The sequence below is a fragment of the Natator depressus genome, chromosome 6 (genome assembly GCF_965152275.1).
Source record: "Natator depressus isolate rNatDep1 chromosome 6, rNatDep2.hap1, whole genome shotgun sequence".
NCBI lineage: Eukaryota > Metazoa > Chordata > Testudines > Cheloniidae > Natator > Natator depressus.
Window position 1 is genome coordinate 58,956,032 of NC_134239.1, and position 21,473 is coordinate 58,977,504.

General features: G+C 54.7%; 1 protein-coding gene across 6 annotated transcripts in view; it reads left to right on the top strand.

The window, feature by feature from the left end:
• Window positions 1–21,331, top strand: part of DGKZ (diacylglycerol kinase zeta) — a 105,670-nt gene extending 84,339 nt beyond the window's left edge. For 4 of the 6 annotated variants that reach the window (XM_074955357.1, XM_074955360.1, XM_074955359.1 and 1 more), the window contains 10 exons: window positions 776–820; window positions 1,152–1,221; window positions 4,780–4,820; window positions 7,105–7,295; window positions 10,210–10,241; window positions 11,820–11,863; window positions 12,387–12,507; window positions 13,226–13,262; window positions 13,579–13,678; window positions 17,685–21,331. In XM_074955357.1, coding sequence (XP_074811458.1) covers window positions 776–820; window positions 1,152–1,221; window positions 4,780–4,820; window positions 7,105–7,295; window positions 10,210–10,241; window positions 11,820–11,863; window positions 12,387–12,507; window positions 13,226–13,262; window positions 13,579–13,678; window positions 17,685–17,801 — 798 coding nt within the window. In that variant the 3' untranslated portion in view covers window positions 17,802–21,331. The remainder of the gene's footprint in view (window positions 1–775; window positions 821–1,151; window positions 1,222–4,779; window positions 4,821–7,104; window positions 7,296–10,209; window positions 10,242–11,819; window positions 11,864–12,386; window positions 12,508–13,225; window positions 13,263–13,578; window positions 13,679–17,684) is intronic. The other 2 variants (XM_074955358.1, XM_074955362.1) reach the window with 1 other exon arrangement.
• Window positions 21,332–21,473: the final 142 nt, after the last annotated feature.

Consider the following 21,473-nt stretch of genomic DNA (forward strand, 5'->3'; position numbering starts at 1 on the left):
TCCCCAGTGCCCGTGGGGTTATGCTTTTCCCTACCTCCTGGAAGGGATTTGGCCTCGCCTGGAGGGGCCCTGCACAGCCTGAAAGTGGGTTCCTTGTGGCCTAGGAAGTGCTGAAGGATCCCTGTCTGGTTTGAGTCAGTGACCACAGAGAGGGAAGCAATCTACCGTGTTTAATTACAGAGCATATTATGCAGGCTGGCATGAAGGGACCTGCCTATCCCTCTCTCTTGTGTCTGCATTTCTGATGGCCCCTTCCCTGCAGTGGCTGCGTAGGGTGTCCAGGAAGGGGGACACTCGCAGGCAGGTGGCTGGACAACCATAGTGATGGGTTTGGTGAGGGCCTAGCATCTCTGCCCTTACTGAGTCCCATCCCTCTCATAAAGTCACGTGAAGCAACTATGGCCACAACATGGGGAAGTTCCTGCAGCTGGAGGGGGTGGGGGTTCTAGAGAGTGGCTTGGCCTGTCTCCTGGCTGATGCTTTAGATGACATGTTTGAGCACACAGAAGCTGGGCAGCTTGGGACACGTAGCTCTTGGTTTCAGCTGCAACCTTTCTCCCCTCTTTCTCGTTCCATCTGGAGCATGTCATCACTAAACTCTGAACCCAGTTGCATGTCCCTGGGCTGCAGGGACTGGGAATGCATAGGCCCGAGTGGCTACATGCAGTGGCAGGGGCTGGCTCCTCATACAGGAGGGGACACAGAACAGGCTCTGCTGAGACAGAATGGGGGCAGCTGAATGAATGTGGTAACCCACCCCCTTCCCTCTTCGCAGGATTTTCTTCCATGCCCTTCTTCTTTACAGTGCCTGCTCCTTCAGGTGTGTATCACCCGCCTCCCTCCCCTCCCGGGGGGTCACTGTCATGTACATGGTGCCAGTCTTGTGGGCTTGTTTGGACACCTCCCCAGTGAGTTTGGTGTATTGTTTGGACACCTCCACAGTTGCACCCCATGCCATGCCTGTGTTCTCCACCCCTTGTGCCATGCCCCTAAGTGCCCCACTGTCTCCGTGCCACACCTGGGTGCAAACTGCTTCTGTCAAAGGGCCATAAATCTGAGCCTGTCTGAAGGCCCAGTGCAGGAATGAACCCAGGAAAGGTTGGGGGGAACGACAAGGAGCTGGGAAACGTCACTGTCCTCTCTTTGTGCAGGAAGAGGATGGAGCCAAATTAAAGACGCTTTCATCTCAGAAGCTGTCTCCCAAGTGGTGTTTCTTAGACTGTGAGTATCCTTTCCATACAGTACAGTAGCACTGGTCTGCCCTGGGAGGTGGGGTCGAGCCCTGATCTGCCCTAGGGATGTAGCAAAAGTCCCAAACCAATGATGCCCCCTGGGAATGCTCGTTCCCTGGGATACGCTGACCGGCTCAACCCATGGCAGCATTTCCATCAGCCTGGTGCTATCTGCATGTGGCTCCCCGGCAGTCAGGCAGTTGCCCCATTACTTTTTGCTCAGTTTGTTTGGGTGCCTGAGTGCGGCAGCTTTGAGCTGAGGGGAATATGCCTTCCCTGCCCTCAGAGCAGCAGCTGTGCCCAGTGCCACTGGTCATGTGAATCCAGCAAAGACTGCCAGCTGTGGAGTGTTTATTAACAGCACACCTGGCCTCAAGTCCTTACGCCTGGCCTGTGCATGGAGCAGGCTCTCCAGGATTGGGCTGAGGTGCTGTGCCTGTGTCTGACGGACAGGGGGCTCCCTCGGGCTGGGAACACATCCTCAGTGAGGCACTGCAGAATCTTCTGTGCCCATTGGGAGTGGGCTCTGGGTGCAGCCACTGGATACGTTCTGTGCCTGGCTGACACCGACTGGCTTTTTCATGCAAACAGCTTCTCCTTCCCAGTACTCGGGGTGCTACCCCAGTCAGAAGGACCCACTGTTCTCCCTCTGTATGGGGGAGAGGACTACCAGTGGCACTCCAGCCACATGATTTCCAAGGGGAGTTTCCTAACTACAGATAACATGTGGTCTTTAAAAGCGCAAGTGAGTACTGCCAGCCCTGTACTAAGTGTTTGGAGCATAGGTGGTTGAGGGAGAAGTGAATTAGGAGCCCTGCTCCTGAAAAATAGTGTGATAATGACAAGTCAGTGTGGGTCAGAGGGGAAGCGGGCCAGGGAGAGGGAGGGTGAAAACTGAGAGCTGGGCCCAGATTCTCCCAGCAGGAGGTACTGCAGTGAATAGTGTTGGAGCTTTGGTCAGGAGGGAGCTGCTGCAGTGGCAGCCTTCTCCAGCAGGAGGTGCTCTACAGAGCAGCATAGGTGCTGCAGTGGGAGATGCCTTTGTACATCTAATTCAATTACAAGCTGTACACTGATGCCTTGTGGAGAAGGAGGAGGAGGGTGCCAGGTGTGCTGAGCCTGTGACCTAGCCGGCTGTGTTTGCAGGAGCCCCTGAGTGCCGGGGCAAAGCAGTGGGGACTTGTTTACAAACACGGCTTTGTTCCAGCTCCTTTCTCAGCCCCATCTCCCCTTTCCGCCCCCGCCCGCAGTCGACACTTTGTTCCCGAAGCTCCAGGCTGCACGTTCACTTTTACTAGCATATTTTTGGTGTCTCTGTTTCTGGTTTGGGCGATTCCCTGGGAATCCCCCACAGCCTGCGACAATAGGGGCTTTTGTGCCCTCGTAATGGTGCTGGAGCGAGTTCCCAAACATACAGGGAGAAGCTCACGCAGGGGCACCAAACAGGGCAGGCCTGTGTCATTGCACTGATCCTCAGAGCCAGCGGGCCTGCACCAGGCACTCACGGGGCACCAGCCGCACCACCTGAGGAGCCTGGCTGCAGACGGACAAGCTGGGGGTCAATGGGGAGACCAGCATTTGGCCCCACCCCAGGGGAGACACTGGAGGGACCAGGGGAATGAAAAGGCCAGAGCCTTTTCCCAGACGCTGTGGGGATAGGTTGCTCTTTCCTATCCAGTTTCTGGAGTTTCTGCTCCTCTCCCTGTTTCTCTTGTGTTCGTTTCCCTCAGATTCTGCCTCCCTCCAGGCTCCCCACCAAATCTCTGATTTCAGGATCGCAGCTTGGGCTCCATCACTGCCATGTCGTCTATGGGGGGGGGTTTCCAGGAGCAGTCCCAGAAGGGGTGCAGCCATTGCTCCCTGAATTTGGTCGGTGATGGGGAGCCAAGCCAAGTGAGGCTCATTCCAGTGAGAGGAGTGTTGTCCCTTGCCTCTTGGAAGTATGGGGTCCCACCCAGCGGGGGTGGAGTGGACACCCCACTGCATGCACCGCTCACATGATCCCTGCTCCCAGATATTGCTGCTGTGGATTATTTCCTCCTTTCGCTGGTTTCCCAGCAGCAGGTTTGGTGCTGAGGAAAATGTGCCAGGAAAGAGGCTGGAGCTACATTCAAGGGCGACGCAGGCTCATTAAAGTGGCTGAATTACAGACCTTCGTTAGCAGCTCCGTGGCTGTAAATCTCTTGCAGGGACAGGATAAACGGGGCTCTTTCACTCCTCTAATCTGCTCTGGCTTGTGTCACGGACACCCCTCCCCCACATTCTTGTTCTGTTCCGAGAGAGAATTCCCCAGTCCCTTTAGGGCCCAGCCATAGCAACCCCAGTCTGGGCAGCAGTCCTCAGCTCTGTGGGGGGCACAGAGCCCATGGAGAAAACGCCCATAAAGCACTGGAGCCCACTAACCCTGGCCTGCCCCTGCTCTCCCCACCACATTGAAACAAGGCTCAGGAGCCCCCGTTCCCTCCCCAGCCCTTTCGCCTTGCTGGAATTTTGATTGTGAGTTTCAGAGTTACCGGCTGCATCCCAGAGTTGCAAAGTGCTTCCCAAACACACACACGCCCAGTCCGCTCTGCTCCTCTCACCCCAGTATATCAATGTGGGGCTTTTCTGTCCCTCAAGCTGGTGCTCAGCAGGGGAGCAACAAGCATCCCGGGACAGACTATGGACTGGCTTGGGTACAATTCTTAGCCCACGCAGGGAGAGTGGATGTTGGGTGCTGGTTTAAAACTGTGCTGCCATCCCAGGGGACAGGGACCAATGTCCATCCCATGCCCCACTGGGGAAGTGTGCTTTGCCAAGGCCAGGGATGCACAGCAGGCCTGGAGCCTTGGTGCTGATTTGTGATGAGCCCTAGTCAATAATGTAAACGTGTAGCGGCACCAAGTCCCCGAGAGCGGAGAACAGATAGGCCCGAGCTCTCCATCTTGGCTGCTCCATGTCCCCGCAGTTACTCTGTCACAATAAAAGTGACCATGAGTGATTTTAAGCCAGAGGAATAATCTCTCCCCTGGTGTAAGCAAGTCCTGACAGCGATGGGCTGTCATCTCCGCAGCCTGCTCAGGCAAGGCTCTGCTCTGTACAAGGTCAGTGTCAGAGCATCAGCAGCAAAAGCCCTGATAGTCAGGAGGCAGGTCGAGAGGGCCTGACAATCCCCAGAAAGCTGGAATTCCAGACCAGCAGCCTGAAGGTAGCCAGGTATGTCCTGCTTCTGCTCCTTATGGTGATCAGGGCCTAGAACAATGGCTGGTTGCTCAGTCAGGTGGGAATGTTGCGTGCTGCGATCTGTAGTCTGTGAAGAGAACAGATGTGTCTTTAGGGCACATTATGGAAGTCAATGGGCCACCCGTGGTCAAGAGTTATCTGGTTTCCCTGCTGTGTCCTGCTGCTGTGTGGGTGCACTCACTCACGGGGTTGTAAGGTGGCTGAACAGTTTCATGATGCCCAGGGGTGGAGTGCAGTGGTTCTAGGCAGTCCCATTGCCCCTTTGTCTCTTGCCAGATTCTGGGGACAGGAATCACACAGGTTTTTTTTTCTCTCTCTCTCTCAGCAACTACAGCTGATCGGTTTTACAGGATAGACCGCGCACAGGTGAGTGCCGACTCATTCGCCAGGGACTGTGGGGACCGAGGCGCTGTTGTGCAGCTACACTTGACCAGCAGCACATGTGTGTTCAGACATGCAGACACATGTATCGCCAAGGGCCACTGCTTAGTGTGCTTTGTCCCCACACTGCCCAAATCCTGTGATTACTTTATGGACAAGGGGATACAATTTCCTGGGAAGGCTGTAAACACCGGGGAATAGAGGTGCTCTGCCCTCTGCAGTCAGGCACCTCTGGGATCAGCTGGTATTGGATGCTTCAGGTGCATCACCATCTCCTTCAACCTCTGTCCTAGTGAATTAATGGAAGAAATATTGAGAGGAAAAACTGATGAAAAGTCTGGAGGATAATGTCCCCCAGGAGCAGTGGGCAGTGTTCAGGATTAGTGAGAAGCCTTGCCATGCTGATTTCATTGCCCTGGTTGATAATATCACAGAGTTAGAGGATGGAGGCAATGCAGTAGCTGGATATAACTGGATGCAAGTCACATATCTCAGACTGTGGCCCCCATTCTGGGCTCCGGCTGAGCTGAGCGGCACACAGCCTAGGCCATGGGGACAAAGGTGATTTTAGCCACCTCTGCACCACTTGGATTATGAGGCTGCTGGAAGCTCATTCAGCCCCCATCCTAAACCAGTGGTCCCAGGGATTGTTCTAACTTGCACCCTAGATACAGCAGTCTGTAAGGGACTGCCTGACATCCCAGAATAGCTAGAGCTTAGAGCATAACCAAACACACTCCGTCCCTCACTCAGATACACCCCTACTCCTGGGGACAGCAAAGGGTCATGCTGCTGGCCCTACTCACTGGGAAATCCACCTTATACCGGGTTATTCCCAGCAGGGAGATCTGGCTGGGCACCGGGCCCATTATGCTGCTGGAATGATGTAAAGGGGCTGGGATGTAGCTCAGACTTAGGATCAGTGTCTCACAGTCTTAACTTGAAAAATGGATGCAAGTTGGCTTGGCTAGGAACACTGAGATATGGGCTGGAAAGTGCCTGAAGGAGCTGAACAAAGGACGGTGATAAATGGCAGTGTATTGAGTTGAGGAAGGTGTCCATGAGGACCTGCAGGGCTTGATCTCAGGTGTAAACTTAAGTGTTATTAAATATCTCCGTTCATTAGCTAGAAAGAGGGCAAACAGGAGCATGATGCAATCAACAGGTCACACTGAAACGGGAGGAATTGTAAACCCTAGAGAGGATAGAGAAAATGCAGAGGGACCCAGAGACGTTAAGACACATGGGCAGGAAACAACTAAGTGAGACTCAGCCTGGGGAAATGTAGATTCTGCAGCTAGGGGAAAAATAACCCAAAACCATGATCCTCAATGGGAGGAGAATGCCGGGAGCAGGAATGGCTGAGAGAGACTCTGCAAGGAGAGGGAGAAGCAAAAGACTTTACAGTGAGATGGCTGCAAAACACCAGGGATGTTCTGGGGAGTGGGGATGCAAAGTCCTCAGGAGAGACAGCTCTGGAGAGACCCCACTTGGAGTCAGCTCTGGGTCTCCTAAACCAAGAAGCCTCACATCAAGATGCAGGGAGATGGTCCCTTCCTGTGTGATTCTAGTGCACCCACACCTGGCCTGTGACAGTCAGCTCTGGGCCACTTGCTGACAGAGGAAGATTGGAAGGCAAGATTAGAGGAGGGCAACAGGAATGAACACGGGCTTGTGGGGAGAGATTAATAGAGTTGAATCCGTCCAGGTTGGCTAAGGGGCACCTAGCCTGTGCTGACAGTCTGCAAACATCATCCCGGGGTAACTGCCGAGGGTGGAAAGGGATTACATAGGGTCATAATGAGGGACGTGGGCGGGGATTTGGAGAGGAGATGTTCTAGTGGAGTCTCTGCAGACGCCCTGACAGTGAGACGTGCGAGGCTGTGGAAGAGTTTTCCAGGAAAGGGGCAACAGCTTAAAAATAGACTGGACACAACCTCCACTCTCCTGGAGACAAGAGACCCTGATAGGGCTTTTCCATCTCTCATTGAGACTCCACTTCACACAGCGATCATTGTTCAGAAGCATCTGACCTGGCCAGGGTCATGGTGATCAGTCTAAGAAGAGCTGTGTGGCAGGCTGGGGCTGCCCTTGCTAAGTTGCCATGGGCACCAGTCCCAACTCCACTCCCATGCCGGTCCCTTTGAGCTGCCATGGGCCATCACCCCCCTGAATGCTGCTCTGGTCGCTAGTGGGGGGGTGTTTCCCCAGGGTGACTGGCCTGGGGTGGGTGGATCCCCTCTCTGAAGGGCTGATCTCTACCTTCCAGGAGCACCTCAACTACGTGACGGAGATCTCCCAGGATGAGCTCTTTGTGCTGGATCCGGAGCTGGTGATCACCCACACCGTGGGCACCTCGCCCGCCATTCCTGACCTCGTTGACTTGTCCTCCACTCCCACAGGGCACCATTTTGCTTTCCCTTCTTCCTCATCCTCTCCACCCCCCTCACCAGCCCTCAGGTGAGACTGACCACTCTGGTCTGCAAGTGAGAATGGCCTTGTGGGGTGGGGAGAAGGGTCTGAGGGAAGAGTGGAAGAAGGACCAGCCTGACAGGCTTGGCGCTGGCTTAGCAGCTCTGAATCCTGAGCTCTGAAGCGAAACACCAGCTCTGTGTGACGCAAGTGAGAATTGTCTCTGCAGCTTGTCTCTATGGAGACCAACAATCTTCCCTTCCTCCCCATGCATATTCCACCCTAGGAAAGTGTGATTCTGGGGCAGTGGGGCTGCACTGGAGGGTTGCACCCATGGCTCTAGTTTAGCTGCATCAGTCCAGGGCTGACTGAGACTCCAGAACTCATTTCCCATTGCTAGCCCCCATGGCAAAGGGAGATGGTTCTCTGGGGGGGCTGAGACACAGAGCTGGGATAGGGGTAAGTGTCACTGACTGAGCTGGGAAGGGAAGAAATTAGTGGTGGAGATGGGCCAGGGAGGGGAAAGAAACCAAGTCATGGAAGGAATGGGTGTCATTGCTAAGGCAAGGTTAATTCCCTCAGTCTTTCAATTTGTAAGCACCTGGAAGATAATAGGGTTATAAGGAATATCCAGCATGGATTTGTCAAGAACAAATCATCCCAAACCAACCTAATTTCCTTCTTTAACAGAGTTACAGTACAGCTTGACACAATCCCATATGGCAGTCTCATAAGCAAACTAGGGAAATATGGTCTATATGAAATTACTATGAGGTGGATATACAACTTGTCGAAAAACTGTACTCAAAGTAGTTCTCAATGGTTCACTGTCAAACTGGGACAGTGTATCTAGTGGGGTCCCACAGGGGTGAATCCTGGGCCTAGCACTATTCAATATTGTCATTAGTGAGGTGGATAACCAAGTGGAAAGAATTCTTATACAATGGGAATACTAGCAAGCTGGGAGGGGCTGGAAGCACTTTGGAGGGCAGGATGAGAATTCAAAACAACCTTGATCAATTAGAGAATTGGTCTGAAATCAATCAAATTAAATTCAGTGAAGACAAGTGCAAAGTACTTCACTAGGGAGAGAAAATCAGATGTACAACTACCAAATGGGGAATAACTGGCTAGGTGGGAGTGCAGCTGAAGAGGGTCGGAGGGTTCTAGTGGATCACAAATTGAATATGAGTAACCATGTAATGCAAGTGTGAAAACAGCTCCTGCCTTTATGGGGTGTATTAACAGGAGTGTCGTATGTAAGACGGGGGAGGTAACTGTCCTGTTCTACTCAGCACTGAGAAGGCCTCAGCTGGAGTGCTGTGTCCAGTTCTGGGCACCACACTTTAGGAAAAATGGGGACAAACTGGAGAGAGTCCCGAGGAGAGCCACTAAAATGATCAAAGGTTTAGAAAACATGAGCTATGAGGAAAGGTTAAAAAAACTGGGCTTGTTCCATCTTGAGAAAAGAAGACGGAGGGGGACCTGATACCAGTCTACTAATATGTTACGGGGTATTCTAGAGAGGATGGTGATCAGTCGTTCTCCAGGCCCACTGAAGGTAGGACAAGAAGTAACTGGCTTAATCTGCTGAAAGAGAGATTTAGGTTAGATATTAGGAAAAACTTTCTAGCTATAAGGGTAGTTAAGCTCTGGACCAAGCTTCAAAGGGAGGTTGTGGAATCCCCATCTTTGGAGGTGTTTAAGACCAAGCTGGATGCACACCTGTCAGGGATGGTCAAGGTTTGTTTGGCCCTGCCACAGCGCAGGGGGCTGGACTAGATGATCTCTCGAGGTCCCACCCAGCCCTACATTTCTATGATTCTGTGATTCCTTTCTCCCGTCCTATCCCAGCTGGCATCCATGCAGCTGGTCTCTCAGCAGCAGTGTCTCTCCAGTGGCAGGCTGGTACACAGGAAACGTCTGCTGCTCACACAGCCCCAGCTTGACTAGCCATCAGGCAGGGCTCCCGCAATGGGGAAGTGTCACAGAGCCACAGGATTGGTGCTACCACCCCATCTTTAGAACAGTTTCGGGGAGACCCCTTCAGTGTGCCAGACCCCAAAGGAGTCTCTCACTTCCTCCAGAGTAAGCCATGTGGCTTCACTGCCTCCTTAGGCTGGACCTCTGTGCCTGCAGCGCTCCTGCTTCACACCGAGAGTGCTCTTGAGCACATCCAGCTGAGAGAGGAGATTTGTATGCTCTTTAGGGATTAATGCACCTTGCCAAGCGTGTGCAGTGACACGCAGCATTGTCAAAACGGGGGGGTTAAGAAGTTATTTGGAACAAAGCATAGCAACTTCCTTAAGTGAGCAAAGAGGCAGGAAGGTTAAAGCCTGGTCCATTCAGGTTTGCCCAGAGCCCAGCCAAGCTGTAGTGAACCCCGTTGTTCAAGCTCGCTCTCTCTCCTTGGTCAGGCTCCAGGTGAGAGCCTCCCTGGCTGCCTCCAGCAGCCAACACTTATCCCCACACCTAGAGTCCTCCTTTGTTCCAGACCTGGGAAATGCTGCCCAGCCGTGCACCCCTCCCGCACCCCCCCGGAGAGGTGGGTAAGTGTATCTCTCTAGGTCGTTGATTGCTAGGTCTCAATGTCCAGAGAGTTGGATTTGCTGCCCTCTTTTCAGAGGCTCCATTGATATGGGGACCAAGCCCCACACATTTAAGCGACACCCATATCTACATCTGAGCAAACAGCCCTTTTCTACCCCCTAAGTAACAGCACAGCCCATAGGGGAAACTGAGGCACAAACAGGACTCATAAAATATTACAGAAAATTCCCACTTCATCACAAGGAGTTCCCAACTAGTCCAGTCCTAGCCTCTCCCAGCAAGGGATGCTGATGGGCTGTGCCTGTGAGGATCATAGAGAAGAGTGCAGGGGAGGGGAATTTGCTGCAGAAGACTTGCTTATCATGGCTTTTGACAGCGTCAGTTCTGAATCTCTCCCTTTCTTCTCTTCCAGCTCAGAAGCAGGGGGCTGCCCCTGCCACGAAGGTAAGGCCTTCAATCTGTGCTGCAGGCCTTTGGCAAGTCTCTGGCTTCCCTGTTCCTGTCACACTTAGGGTTATACTAGCAGATGCACCTGAGTCCCTGCCCTGATTCTGTGTTCCCCACAAACTGAGCGCTATCGTTGTCTGAGAAAACGGGGGTGATGGGAATGTCTGGAGAGCCCCGGCCCTGCTGGTGTCACATGGCACTGCTCTGTCTGGGATCCAGACCCAACCATAGGCTCTGTGAGAACTGCACAGCCTATGGGGTGGCAAGGGAGAGGGTCACACCTGGCGCTGCAGTGACTGCACAATGCACTGCCATTCAGGGGGATCGGGGCTCAGGTTCTCTGGGGAGGTTCCCCAAGGGGAGTGGCAGGAGTGACTGGCTGGAGAGACCTGATAGCCATTTGCTCGCATAGTGGAGCAGTGCAGGGAGCCTTTTCCCAGCCTGCTTGTGAAGTGTGGGGCAGGAAATGACAGGGTGATGAGGTTAATCTCCCACCTGCAGAATCCAGGCCTTGAGATGTGTTGCTGGGGGTGGGGTTTGTCTCTGCCAGGCACTGGCAGGGGCTCTGGGAGGGGGAAGCACAAGGTCAGGGGCCTCCCTCAGCTGAGCAAATGGAAAAAGTTTCCTGGAGCTTGAACAGAGCCGGTTCCTGGACGTGTGAATGAGTCACTGGTGAGAGGCATCCCAGCTGGCCGGCTCCCCAGGGACCCCCTCATTTGCCCTTCACCCTGCTCTCCCCCTCCACCTCAGGAGTTACTTTTTCCATGGTCTTGAAAACATTCCTTCTGGACCTCGCCAAAGCTAGGGCCTGGCCTTGCACCCGGGGAATGTGGTCTAACTCCTCCCCCCTCCCATGGGTGTTTCTCCCCTCACACCTCATCCGGTGGGCTGCCCCCATTTTCTCCTTACCTCTCCCCCACCCCTGGGGGCACCCAGCATTATAAAGCTGAGCCCCCCACTAACTCTCTGGTGCATGCCGTGTTCCAGGCAAAACCAGCCTGGCCAGTGGCTCCCCCAGACCCCTCTCTTCCCAAGCCCTGCGTGAGGGGATTGGACTCAGGGGAATTCCAGGCCCAGGGATGCCCTGCCAGCAGCGCCCTGATGTTCAGGGACTGTCAGCAGGAAGCAGCCAGCTGTGCCCAGCAGCTGGGGAGGGAGGGGAGATTTTGGCCCTGCTCCCACACTGGGAGGAGGTCACTGGCACAGACTGTGGTGCTGGAGAAACATGCTTCTGGCAGCTCCCATTGCTCAGGCACTAACAGGCTGTGAGCCGTGTCCTAAGGCAGCTCCAGAAGTGCATGATGTGAACTGGCCTGGGGCGAGGACTGTGTCACTCTGCCATTGAAACTGCCTCTTAGCCCAGGAGAGACTGAAACGGAAGAGAGCCTGGGAAAAAGGCTGCCTTCCACTTGCACCTCCTTGGTGTTTCCACCTGCCCCACTGTAGGATACACGGCAGCTCAGTCAGTGCGCGTGCATGTGCAGAGAGAGAGAGTTTCCCCCTGCACAAGCAGCCCTCTCTCTTCCCATCTCCTGCTTGGCTTCTGTCATCCTGACCAGTGTCTCCTCTCTGCAGATAACGCCTTGATAGCTGCTGCCAAGAGTAATGATTTCCAGAGGGTAAGAGCTGCCATGTGCCATGAACGCAGCCACAGTGCTAGGGGGGTGCTGTGCCTTTCCCCACAGCAGCTAGCTAGGACCCCAGTGTGGCGTGAGCATCCCTTCTCCAGCACCCTGTTGGTGCCTGTTAGCCAGGTTTTGTCATTGCCCTGCTAGCCCCAGCTGTGACTCCTTCCTCACAGCAGTGCATGGAGAGTCCTTAGCAGTGTGAGCTTCCTCCGAGCAGTGCCGGATGGGGTCCAGATAGGCTCACAACAAGGAATCCTGTTCTGGGAGGGCTGCATGTGCAGCGTTAGATGAAGGCAGCTGTAGCCTTGATGGCTGAGTTTGGAGAGCAGTTCAGTTCCCTACCCTGGGGCATATACTCAGGTAATCTTGCTGCAGGTTCGGCTGGCAAAGGCCCGCCCTGCAGGGTGTGAGTGGGAAGGGCCTTCCCACAGGCACAGCTCTTGCCCTGGTGCTCAGAGATTAGAGGCAGCCTGAGTAGGAGACTGTAATCCAGAGCTGACTTGTGTTCCTGTAGTTTCGAGAGCTGCACCAGGCAGGAGGGGACCTGATGATGCGAGACTCCTCAGGTCAGACCGTGCTGCACCATGCCGTCAAATCGGGGAGCAAGGAGATTGTCAAATACGTCATTGAGAATGGTAAGCTGGGAGCCTGGATCCAGCTGTTGGTACAGCTCTGGGATGGGGGTGCCGTGACCCCTGGAGCTGGCACAGAGGGATGGAGGCCGAATTCACTGTGCCTCTCTACAAGTCTCTGCTCGAAGGGGATGATGCTAGTGTTCAGATGCCCTTCTCTCTGCCTTGCTGTGTTTGTGGCAACCTCTCGCCTCTCTGCAAGGCTTGGGAAGTGTCCCATCCCTCCTTCCTGTTGTTTGTATTCTCGCTGGTAAATACAAGGCCAGGTTCAGCCTCAGACTTATGTGATACCCGTGTAATCTCACCAAAGCCAGAGGCAACTGAAGCTGCAACGTGGCCTGGTGTATTTTGGTCCGTTTCGAGTATTGATGCCTGTCTGCTTTCTAGTTACCTGCTTTTGCCAGTGGAGGCAGCTCGCAGCTTGGGTTTTGGTGGGTCTCACCAGAATGAGGGCTGGTTTTTCTTTTACATTTCTCTGTATTTGAGTCCGGGGCAACTCCTCCTCCCCAACCCTACCGGCCAGATTCCGCTACTGTTCCCAGGCAGCTACATCTCTAGCTGCTTGGGTCTCTCTCAGTTATCAGATGAGGTCTCCGCAGTGGTATGCAGGAGACCCCAGGTGTGTGAGAAGAGACTGTGCTGTGCATTGCTGGGGAGTGTGCGAGAAGGTCTCTGTCAAGCAGGCTGGTCTCATTACCCCACATTGTCTTTCTCTCTCCAGCCCCTGCAGAGATCCTCGATGCGACAGAAGATGAGAAGTAAGTTGCTTGTGGTTTGTATTATTTGGTGCCCAAACCCTCTGTTTTCTGTACCCAGCTGCCTTCACTGCAACCGCCAGCCACCACTTCCATACCAGGCTTGGACTGAACAGCCCCAGGGACTGAATTCTCCTCCCACCCAGGTGCTCTCTGAGGCAGGGGTGGGGTCTTTTGCTGAAGAAGTGTGACCAGACTAAATTCGCCTCCCATCCCAGGCCTCCCTAGCAGGGGTCCCTCCCTGCAGCCCCTGTGTATGTCACTTGCCCTCTCACTTTGCCTGGGGATCTCATTCCTTCCTCTTGTCTCTTCTCCCCAGTGGCGAGACCAGCCTGCACCAGGCGGCTGCCCTGCGCCAGCGCACTATCTGCCACTACATTGTGGAGGCTGGGGCTTCACTCATGAAAACAGACCTGCAGGTAAGGTCAGATGGGCTGGGAATGGGAGATGGGAGTTCTGGGAATAAGGGTGTACATGGGGCACTGGTGAATGGCTGGAGCAGAGACTCAGAAGGTGTGAGCCAGCTGGCTCAGCAGAGGAGCAGTGAAGGGAATGTGAGGGCACTAGCTTAGAGCCCAGCCAAATGTGCCACACATTCCCTATGTGAAGGGGGTCCCTGGATACAGTCTGGAGCCTCGGGCTTCTCCAGTAGTTCAGCATGGAGCACAAAATCTCACCTACCCCTGCCCACTCACTAAGCAGCAGATCCTTAGAGCTGCACAAAGGGTGTCTCCTCCTAGCTCTTCTGTGCTGCCCCAGTGCTTTTTCTAAATGAGTAGGTGGAATGTTTCTTTTCCCCTCTTCCCACCATCTGAGGTCATTGCAAGGACAGTCTCGCCAGAGAGTTCCTCTCCCAGCAGCACTGTCAGCTCTCCCGAGTGGGGGGATGGGGAGAGGAGGGAGCTCTGAGAGATGCAAAGGCAGGGTGTGTTTTCGAATAGCCAGCCCCACAGAGTGTGTTAGCAAGTGGGTCAGGCAGTGTCACTTACGCGTAGAATAAATTCTGCTGTGTCTTGGTGCCAGTGGCTCGTGAAGACCAAGACACAGTGGTTGGGATGCAGTCATGTCTCTGCCAGAGGAGTTGTAGCAAAAAGGGCGAGGTTATGTTTTGATACAAGAGGTTCCCAGGGGCTAGCATACAGTGGCGGGGAAGCAGACGTGTCTGTGTCAAAGCTCTGTGTATTGGGATGTAGCACAGGGAACATAATAGCATCTCAGTGCCGGGCCAGCTCTGGGAGCTGGTAGATAGCCAAGAGGTGCGGTTATGTCTTGATGCCAGAGGTTCCCAGGGCTGGGATACAGCAGAGGAGCTCACCTGGGCAGCCAACCCTAATGAGGCTATAAAAACTTCTGAATGCTTTAGGCCGCAATCAGACCCTTTGCCAGCAGCAAGGGAGATGCTCTACAAATACTCCCTGGCAGCTGCCCTGCCTTCCTAACTTCCAGCAAATGACTCGGGCCTTCTGATGTGCCCAGATCAGGAATGGCTTTGCTTGGGGGCACATCGAGTGGCCATAGAAACAAAGGAGAAAAGGACCAAGGTAGAAGGCTGAGGCTTGGGCTGGGGCTAGGAAGACTTTGCCAAAACAGCTTTGCTGAGGTCCCACCACAAGATCTCTGGGCATGGAATCCTCTCTGTTGAAGTGAGAAGAACCCAGATGTCTGTCACCCTGAGTTCTCAGGTGCAAGTGGCCCCCCCAGAGCCAGGGCTGAAGGGAATTTTTTTAAGGACTGACTGCCCAGCTGGACGAGAGGGGACCCAGTGGCGGGGGGGGGGGTGTCTGTTTGTTTGTATAAATGCACACCTGGCCTTGTGACTGTCAAGGAAGTCCTGTGTCCTCCCCAGCACTGACCGCTTAGAACTTTCCTGTAGTATGGGCAAGAACAAACCACATTCTGGAAGCTGTATGTGAAACCTGATCCTTACAGAGTGTAATACAGTTTGGTAATGTGCATACAATACAGTTGGGTCCCATACACCTCAGGCAAAGCAAACCAGGGTAGAATGGGGCTGGGCTTCATCATGTTACATGAATCAGTTGGGCTGGCGGAGGGCCTCTTGCAGCTCTTGTTTCAGACTGTGTTTCTGCAGACTTGGGCAGGCAGCGCTGCATCAGGGCTTGTGCAGTCAGAAGGGAAACACAGTATTTCCTTTTGCTAAATGAGCGTTTAGATTCTGCCTACTGAGGAGACCCCTGGAGGAGCACTGGGCAGTGAAGCACAACACACTGGCTCCAGCCCTGCCCGGGGAGATCCCTGTGAGATCCTGGGCCTACACTCTGTGACTGCAAGTGGACCTGTGTGTGCCTTGCATCTATCTGCCTTTGTACCTCTGTGTTCCTCTGTGTGTGTGTGGGCTTGTGTCTGCAGCTGCATCCGTGTTTGTGAGACCCTTGCGTGTTTGAGCATTGTTTGCCCCAATGAAATATAGATGTGGATTGTCCCAGAGGCTTGGGATCCCTTCCCCCTTGTTCTGGCTGCCTTCACCCTGCTGAGCTCTGAGAGCCAGTGTGGATAAGTTGCACTCTCCTTGGGGAGGGGGTTTTCAATGGAAGTGGCAGAGTGCCAGGTTTCCTTGGCCCTGCTCAGCAGAGGGTTTGTTCAGCACAGAGGAGCAGGGGCAGTTAACCAGCGGGAGGGGGAAGGGAGGAGAGAGGAGACGGAGCTGAAAGCTGTTAACAGATTTGCTTTTTATGGAGTGCGGGAGTTCATTAGTGGACACAGTCCAGATGGCTGCAATAAGCTGGTGAAATGTGAGCCTCCTTGAGGAGCAGGAGCAGTTACTGGGGGGAGGAGGGAGGGATGGTGTTTCAAAGCGCTCCCCAGACGTACACCTCACTCCTCCCCCCACATGTCCTTCAGCTCTCTCCCCCTCACTCTGTCTAGCCTACTTTCCACAGAGCTGAAAAAGCAGCAGGTTACAGAGACTGGACAGTCAGAGAGACCAGTCTTGGTCATCTTTATATGCAGTGCGTGAAGAGGGGAATACATGTGACAGGACAGTCTCTGTCCTAGCCAGCAGGAGGTGCAAAGGGGCTTGACAGGGACTTATCTAGCCCGCACCTTCCAGTCTCTTAGCAAAATCTAAGTATCCTTTCCAGCATGCAGCTATATCTTCCAGTCATGCTTCCCTTCCCTTTATGGCAAACCTATTATCACCAGACATTGCACACCGCACATCTTGGCCACATGCCCTGCAGGGAACCAAATATGGACAGCAGCAGTTTGACCCTGGGCTCTGCACTCCCAGAAACCCTACTCCCAGCCTGCGGCTTTGGGGGAAAGCAGCACTTCTGCTAGGTCTGAAGTTCCCAAACTCTTTTGCTGGGTCCCCCTTCAGAGATTCATGTCCCAGGAGCACCTCCCCTCTTTCTTAGAAACAGAAATTTCCATGGGGGCTGGGAGCCCAACCTAGCCAGGGTGCCCCCTTGCTCCCCAGCCCATGAGCATCCCCTGCCTGTGACCCACTCCAGGTGGGTGACCCCAGCAGGACACAGACAGGTGGGCTGCACCCCTCTCCTTATGCCCTTGCCTCTGGGACCTGCTAGAATCACTGAGAGGTCATAGGCTCCTTTGGCTCTGGTGTGATCCCCACCACACATGCACAAGAGCCTGTGGGGGCAGGGAGAAACTATGTCCCCAGGGGGCCTCTGTGCATCAGCCTCAGGAGAGGCCAGTGAGCTGTAAGGGCCCCTCTCCTTCCCCGCAACCTCCTGTGGAAGGAGAGGCCCCTCCTCCTCCATCTTTCAGCCTTGCAGCTAGTGTGAGGAATTCTTATTTTGTCGTCAATATTTTGAAGAAACAAGAAAAAATTTGTAACCAGTCAGGTCCTCGCACCCTCCCAGTAACTTAATTGGGCCCCCCCCCCGACATGCCTCACAGTTTGAAAGCCAGTTTACTAGGCTACAAACAACACAGCCGTGAAAGGGGAAGCCATGGGGGGGGGTGGCTGCCCCCGGCACGGAGCTGTTGAGGCAGGGAGGGACGCAGGTGTCTGGTGGAAGGAGAGCAGCATAATACTAGTGGTGTTGCAGCTCTTCACTAGAGACACCAGGCCAAGCAGAGGCTGTAAGCAGAGCTCTCCCCACATGGTAAGAGCAGCTCTCTCATGCCCATGGTCAGCCCTGCAGGACGTAAAATGGCAGGGAGAAAGGAGTGCAAGTGTGGCGGCCGCCATCTTGGCCACCACACCGGGGATTGAGCTGAGGGGCCTCCAGAGCTAAAAGCAACAGCTGCTACAACTGGAGCTCTAGGTTCAGTGCTCTGTGATGGGGGCTGTAACAGACTCTCAGCCTCTGCAGATTTGGTATGGAGGAGCCCCTCTGGCACTCACAAAGTTACTGGCTGCAGGCTGTCGGGGGGGATCTCCTGTGGGTCTGTGTTCGGATCTTTCACCTCTGCTTTGCTCCCTTTTCCTCTGCACAGGGAGACACCCCCAAGCACAGAGCTGAGAAGGCCAACGACCCTGACCTGGCTGCCTACCTCGAACATCGTCAGCACTACCAGATGATCCAGCGGGAGGATCAGGAGACGGCTGTGTAGTGCTCAGTGTGCCTTACCACGTGGTCGTGCCAGTGCGGGCAGGACAGGAGGGCGACTCCCATGCTGCGGGTCCGGCCCAGCCCTTCCCAGATCTCTACTTAGTCCCAGAGGAGGGGGAAGAGGCGACAGCAGCTCTGTCCCAGGCCTGGCTGAGACTGTATTCATTTGTATGGACATTTGGGACTCACTCCCCCCCCAGGTATCTCCCACCACATTCCATACACCCTGCACTGGATGGACTCTGCTCCGGCAGCTCTCCCACCCGTGCATCCTATAGGAGCCATCTCCGCGGTTGGGGAGAGATGGAGCCTCTGTGCTGCCCCTGTTGGTGGGAGTGATGGCTGGTGCCCCCTCAACAGACTCAGTAGCCCTTGTGGGCTCTTGTTGTTCAGCCTCCACCTGCCTGCCCCAGTCATGGCTCCATGTGCTGCGGTTCCACTGGGCTCATCACCACTAGTACTGCCCCTGCCAACCCTCAGGGGCCTACCCCCAGAACCTGCCCACATCATTCCCTGGGACCGCCACAGGGGGTCACCAGAGAGCAGCCCTCCTCCTGCAGTTGGCACTAGCTCTGCTGTCCCGACTGCAGAATAACTGGGGATGCTTGTAGGCCTGAGAGAAGTTAACTGCTATCTAGCTGCCATACCACCTCCTACTCCTGCTTCCTCCCTTTGCTCTGAGGCTCTATGCAGCCGCACATGGGGCCCCCAACAGCTGGCCAGAACCCCTGGCATGTCCAGTGGAGCCATGCCCATAAATCTGCCCTGAGTTCCAAGCAAGCTGTCTGCTTGTTAAAACTGGACCCAGGTGCCACAACAAAATGTCAGCAATGTGCCCGGGTCTCCCAAGCCGCCTCCTTCTGGCACTTCCCTCCTCCGCCCCCCTTCCTGATTCCTCTCCCGGAGTTCATCTGCTGCCTCCCTTTCCTCCACATGTGCTTCTAATTTGCTGCACACCAGCCTGCTGGAAGTGTGGGTAAAAATATGTGCTGCTTACGCAGCAGGGAGGCTGCCAGGCTGAGGAGGGAGCTTGTCTCTAACCTTAGTACTGAGTTCGTGCCACGCCAGCACCCACATTGGGAGTGCTGGCCCTGGACCCCTTCAGTGTGCAGTTGGGGAGGCTTCTGGGGGTTTGGAGCGTGCCATAGACCAGATACTCCCGTACCAAGAGCGCCGGGGAGCTGGATCCATCATCTGGTAAAAGCAGCCCAGGGCCCAAGAGCTACAGCTCCTAGAGGTAAGGGCTAGATGAGGCCCTGTCTAGCCCTCTGGCCCCATAGCCAGGGCAGGAGTAGTCCCTTCAGTCTATTCCCAGGGCTTTGCCCAAGCAATGGGGCTCCCACACCAGCCCCCTATCAGCATGGTTCACGAGATGCAGTCTGAGTCCCTTTGCCCAGCTCTCCCCACTTTGCTCCCTTCTGGGCCCTGCATAATTCCACCCCTTGCTCCTTAGCTTTCATGTAGATTCCCACTGTCTGGGCCGGGGCCCCCAGTTCTCTGTGTGTGGCCCCTCCTGTCTGCCCCGAGCTGCTTGGAGCTCCCTGCTCACCCAGTTTCACGCACATGCCCCATTGCCATCTTAGTCACTTCATTTGCCGCCTTTTCAACAGATAAGGGGAGCGGGAGCTACCTCCCCGCAGTGGCCCCCATCCCTGGCAGAGGCAGTGCAGTTTGCCCCAAACATTCCAGAACTGTGAGGCTCACTCCTCTGCTCCCGGGGGAGCTCTAATCCTGGGACCTGGGAGACGTACCAAGCCAGTAGCCAGCTGGCCTGCACTTGGCTTTGTGCTGGGGTGGGTGCAGCAGCCTTAAATAGTCCAGGACTGTTTGGGGTGTGACCCTTCACACTGCCCCAGTGTCTGACCCTGCCAGAGCATGGTGGCTGGGAGCTGGCTGAGGGAGGGCAGGCTGGTACCAGGCCTGTCCAGACCAGAAGTTGAGTAGTTCAGGGGTGTATCTCTGGTGTGGAGCACAAGCAGTGAAACATGAAGGCTCAGTGGCGCCGTGTTGTGCTCAGAAGCAGCCAGGAGGTGAGCGCCTTCCGGTGAGTTCATCTCAGCCTTGGGTTCCTAGGTGGCTCTGAGAAACAGGAAGCTCCACTCGCCCAGCAGGTCTTTGACTGTTGGGGCTGTGGGGGGCTGCACTCGGAGCTCAGGAAGAGTGGGGCTGGTGTTTCTTAGGACCCTTCTGGTTTTGTTTACAGAGGGGGGAACCTGCTTTTTACTTTGTTTTCAGTAGTTAATTGTTCCCGCAATGGGTGGAAGGAGAGCAGGATCGGGGGCAAGAAGGCCCTGGAGCCACTTCTACCCCCACACCCCCACCCCCCATTATTCCTGTTGGCGTGGAGCTGATGTCTTTGGGAGCTGCTCTGGCACAGAGCTGGTTGCTGTGATCTGCCCTTGGGGCTGTTTTGATTCACCTGCTGTATCAGTACTATGATGACAGGAGTGTTGGGTCTCAGGTGCTGCCAGGGATTCCCCCTCCTGTGCTGTGTGTGCCTGTCCTCTGCGTGGCCTTGCCACACACACGCACCCCCCCCCCACCCACCCCAGGTGAAGACAGAACCATATGGTGAGAACTAACACACGCCTGGCCACCACAGTTGCAAGCCAGATGCCCCCGGTTCTGAGGCAAAAGGGGGATTTGGACCTGCAGGAGATGTGTGGGGCACCAGCGAAGAATGCAAACAACCAGCACATGTTCTGTCGGGGTGAGGGGGACTTTCTTGCATCCAGCTATGCCCCAGGGCACAAATGGGCCAGTGACCCATCTCTCCAGATGCGTGGGGGGGGGCATGGCAGTTTAGCAAGCCTGCACCCAGCATCCATAAAATGTGTGGTGCTCTCCTATGCAGGACTGTAGCAGCCCCTGGGAACTAAAGGCCCTGGCATGCACTGTGGGCAAGCTGCTTGGCTTAGGTGGGCCATCATGGGTCTGCCCTTGTGCATTAAAGAGGAAGGTGATTCTGAACCAGTTTAGGCTGTTTGTCATGTGCTGGGCACCATTGGAGGATGCTGCCTGATGGATGGATCTCCATGTCCATCTCTCACACATATGCAGAGGGTCAGGGTAAAGGGCCTCATCGTCCAGCTGTGGCTGCCGCTAGCCAACAGCAGGACAGACACTGTCTCTTTAATGGCACAAACTGCTCACTCTCTGCTGGGACACTGAGCCTGGCCTGGAAGCGTTTACACCCTGAGCCCGTCCTCTCGTTCCCCAATTTGTATGCTCTCTTCGTCTTTGTACAGGTAGTTCAAACACACGCTGACCACTTCCCCCATGGTGTCCACGCGCCCATAAGCTGAGTTGCTGTGCAATTCCAAGCCTGGCTTGTTTTTATGCGAGGAGGAGAGTATTTTGTAATACTGGAGGGTGGAGATTCTGTGCAATGCCCGGTTCCTGTCTCCTAGACTCTTAGGACTGTATATTTGTAACTCTGTTGGGACTGCGGCTCTGGCAGGCCGAGTGCCTGGACAGCAGCCGTGCTCCCATCGCTTTTCATCTTTGACCGTTTGGATGTTGTTGTTTCTTGCCATTAAAATAAAAAGATGAACATTTTACTGCCTGTTTCCCTCCCTCTCTGAGACCTGCAAGGATGATAGATGCTACAGGAATGAGCTAATCAGCTTATGTGTGACACTAAGGTGCCCTTTCAGCAACACTGCTTCCGTTC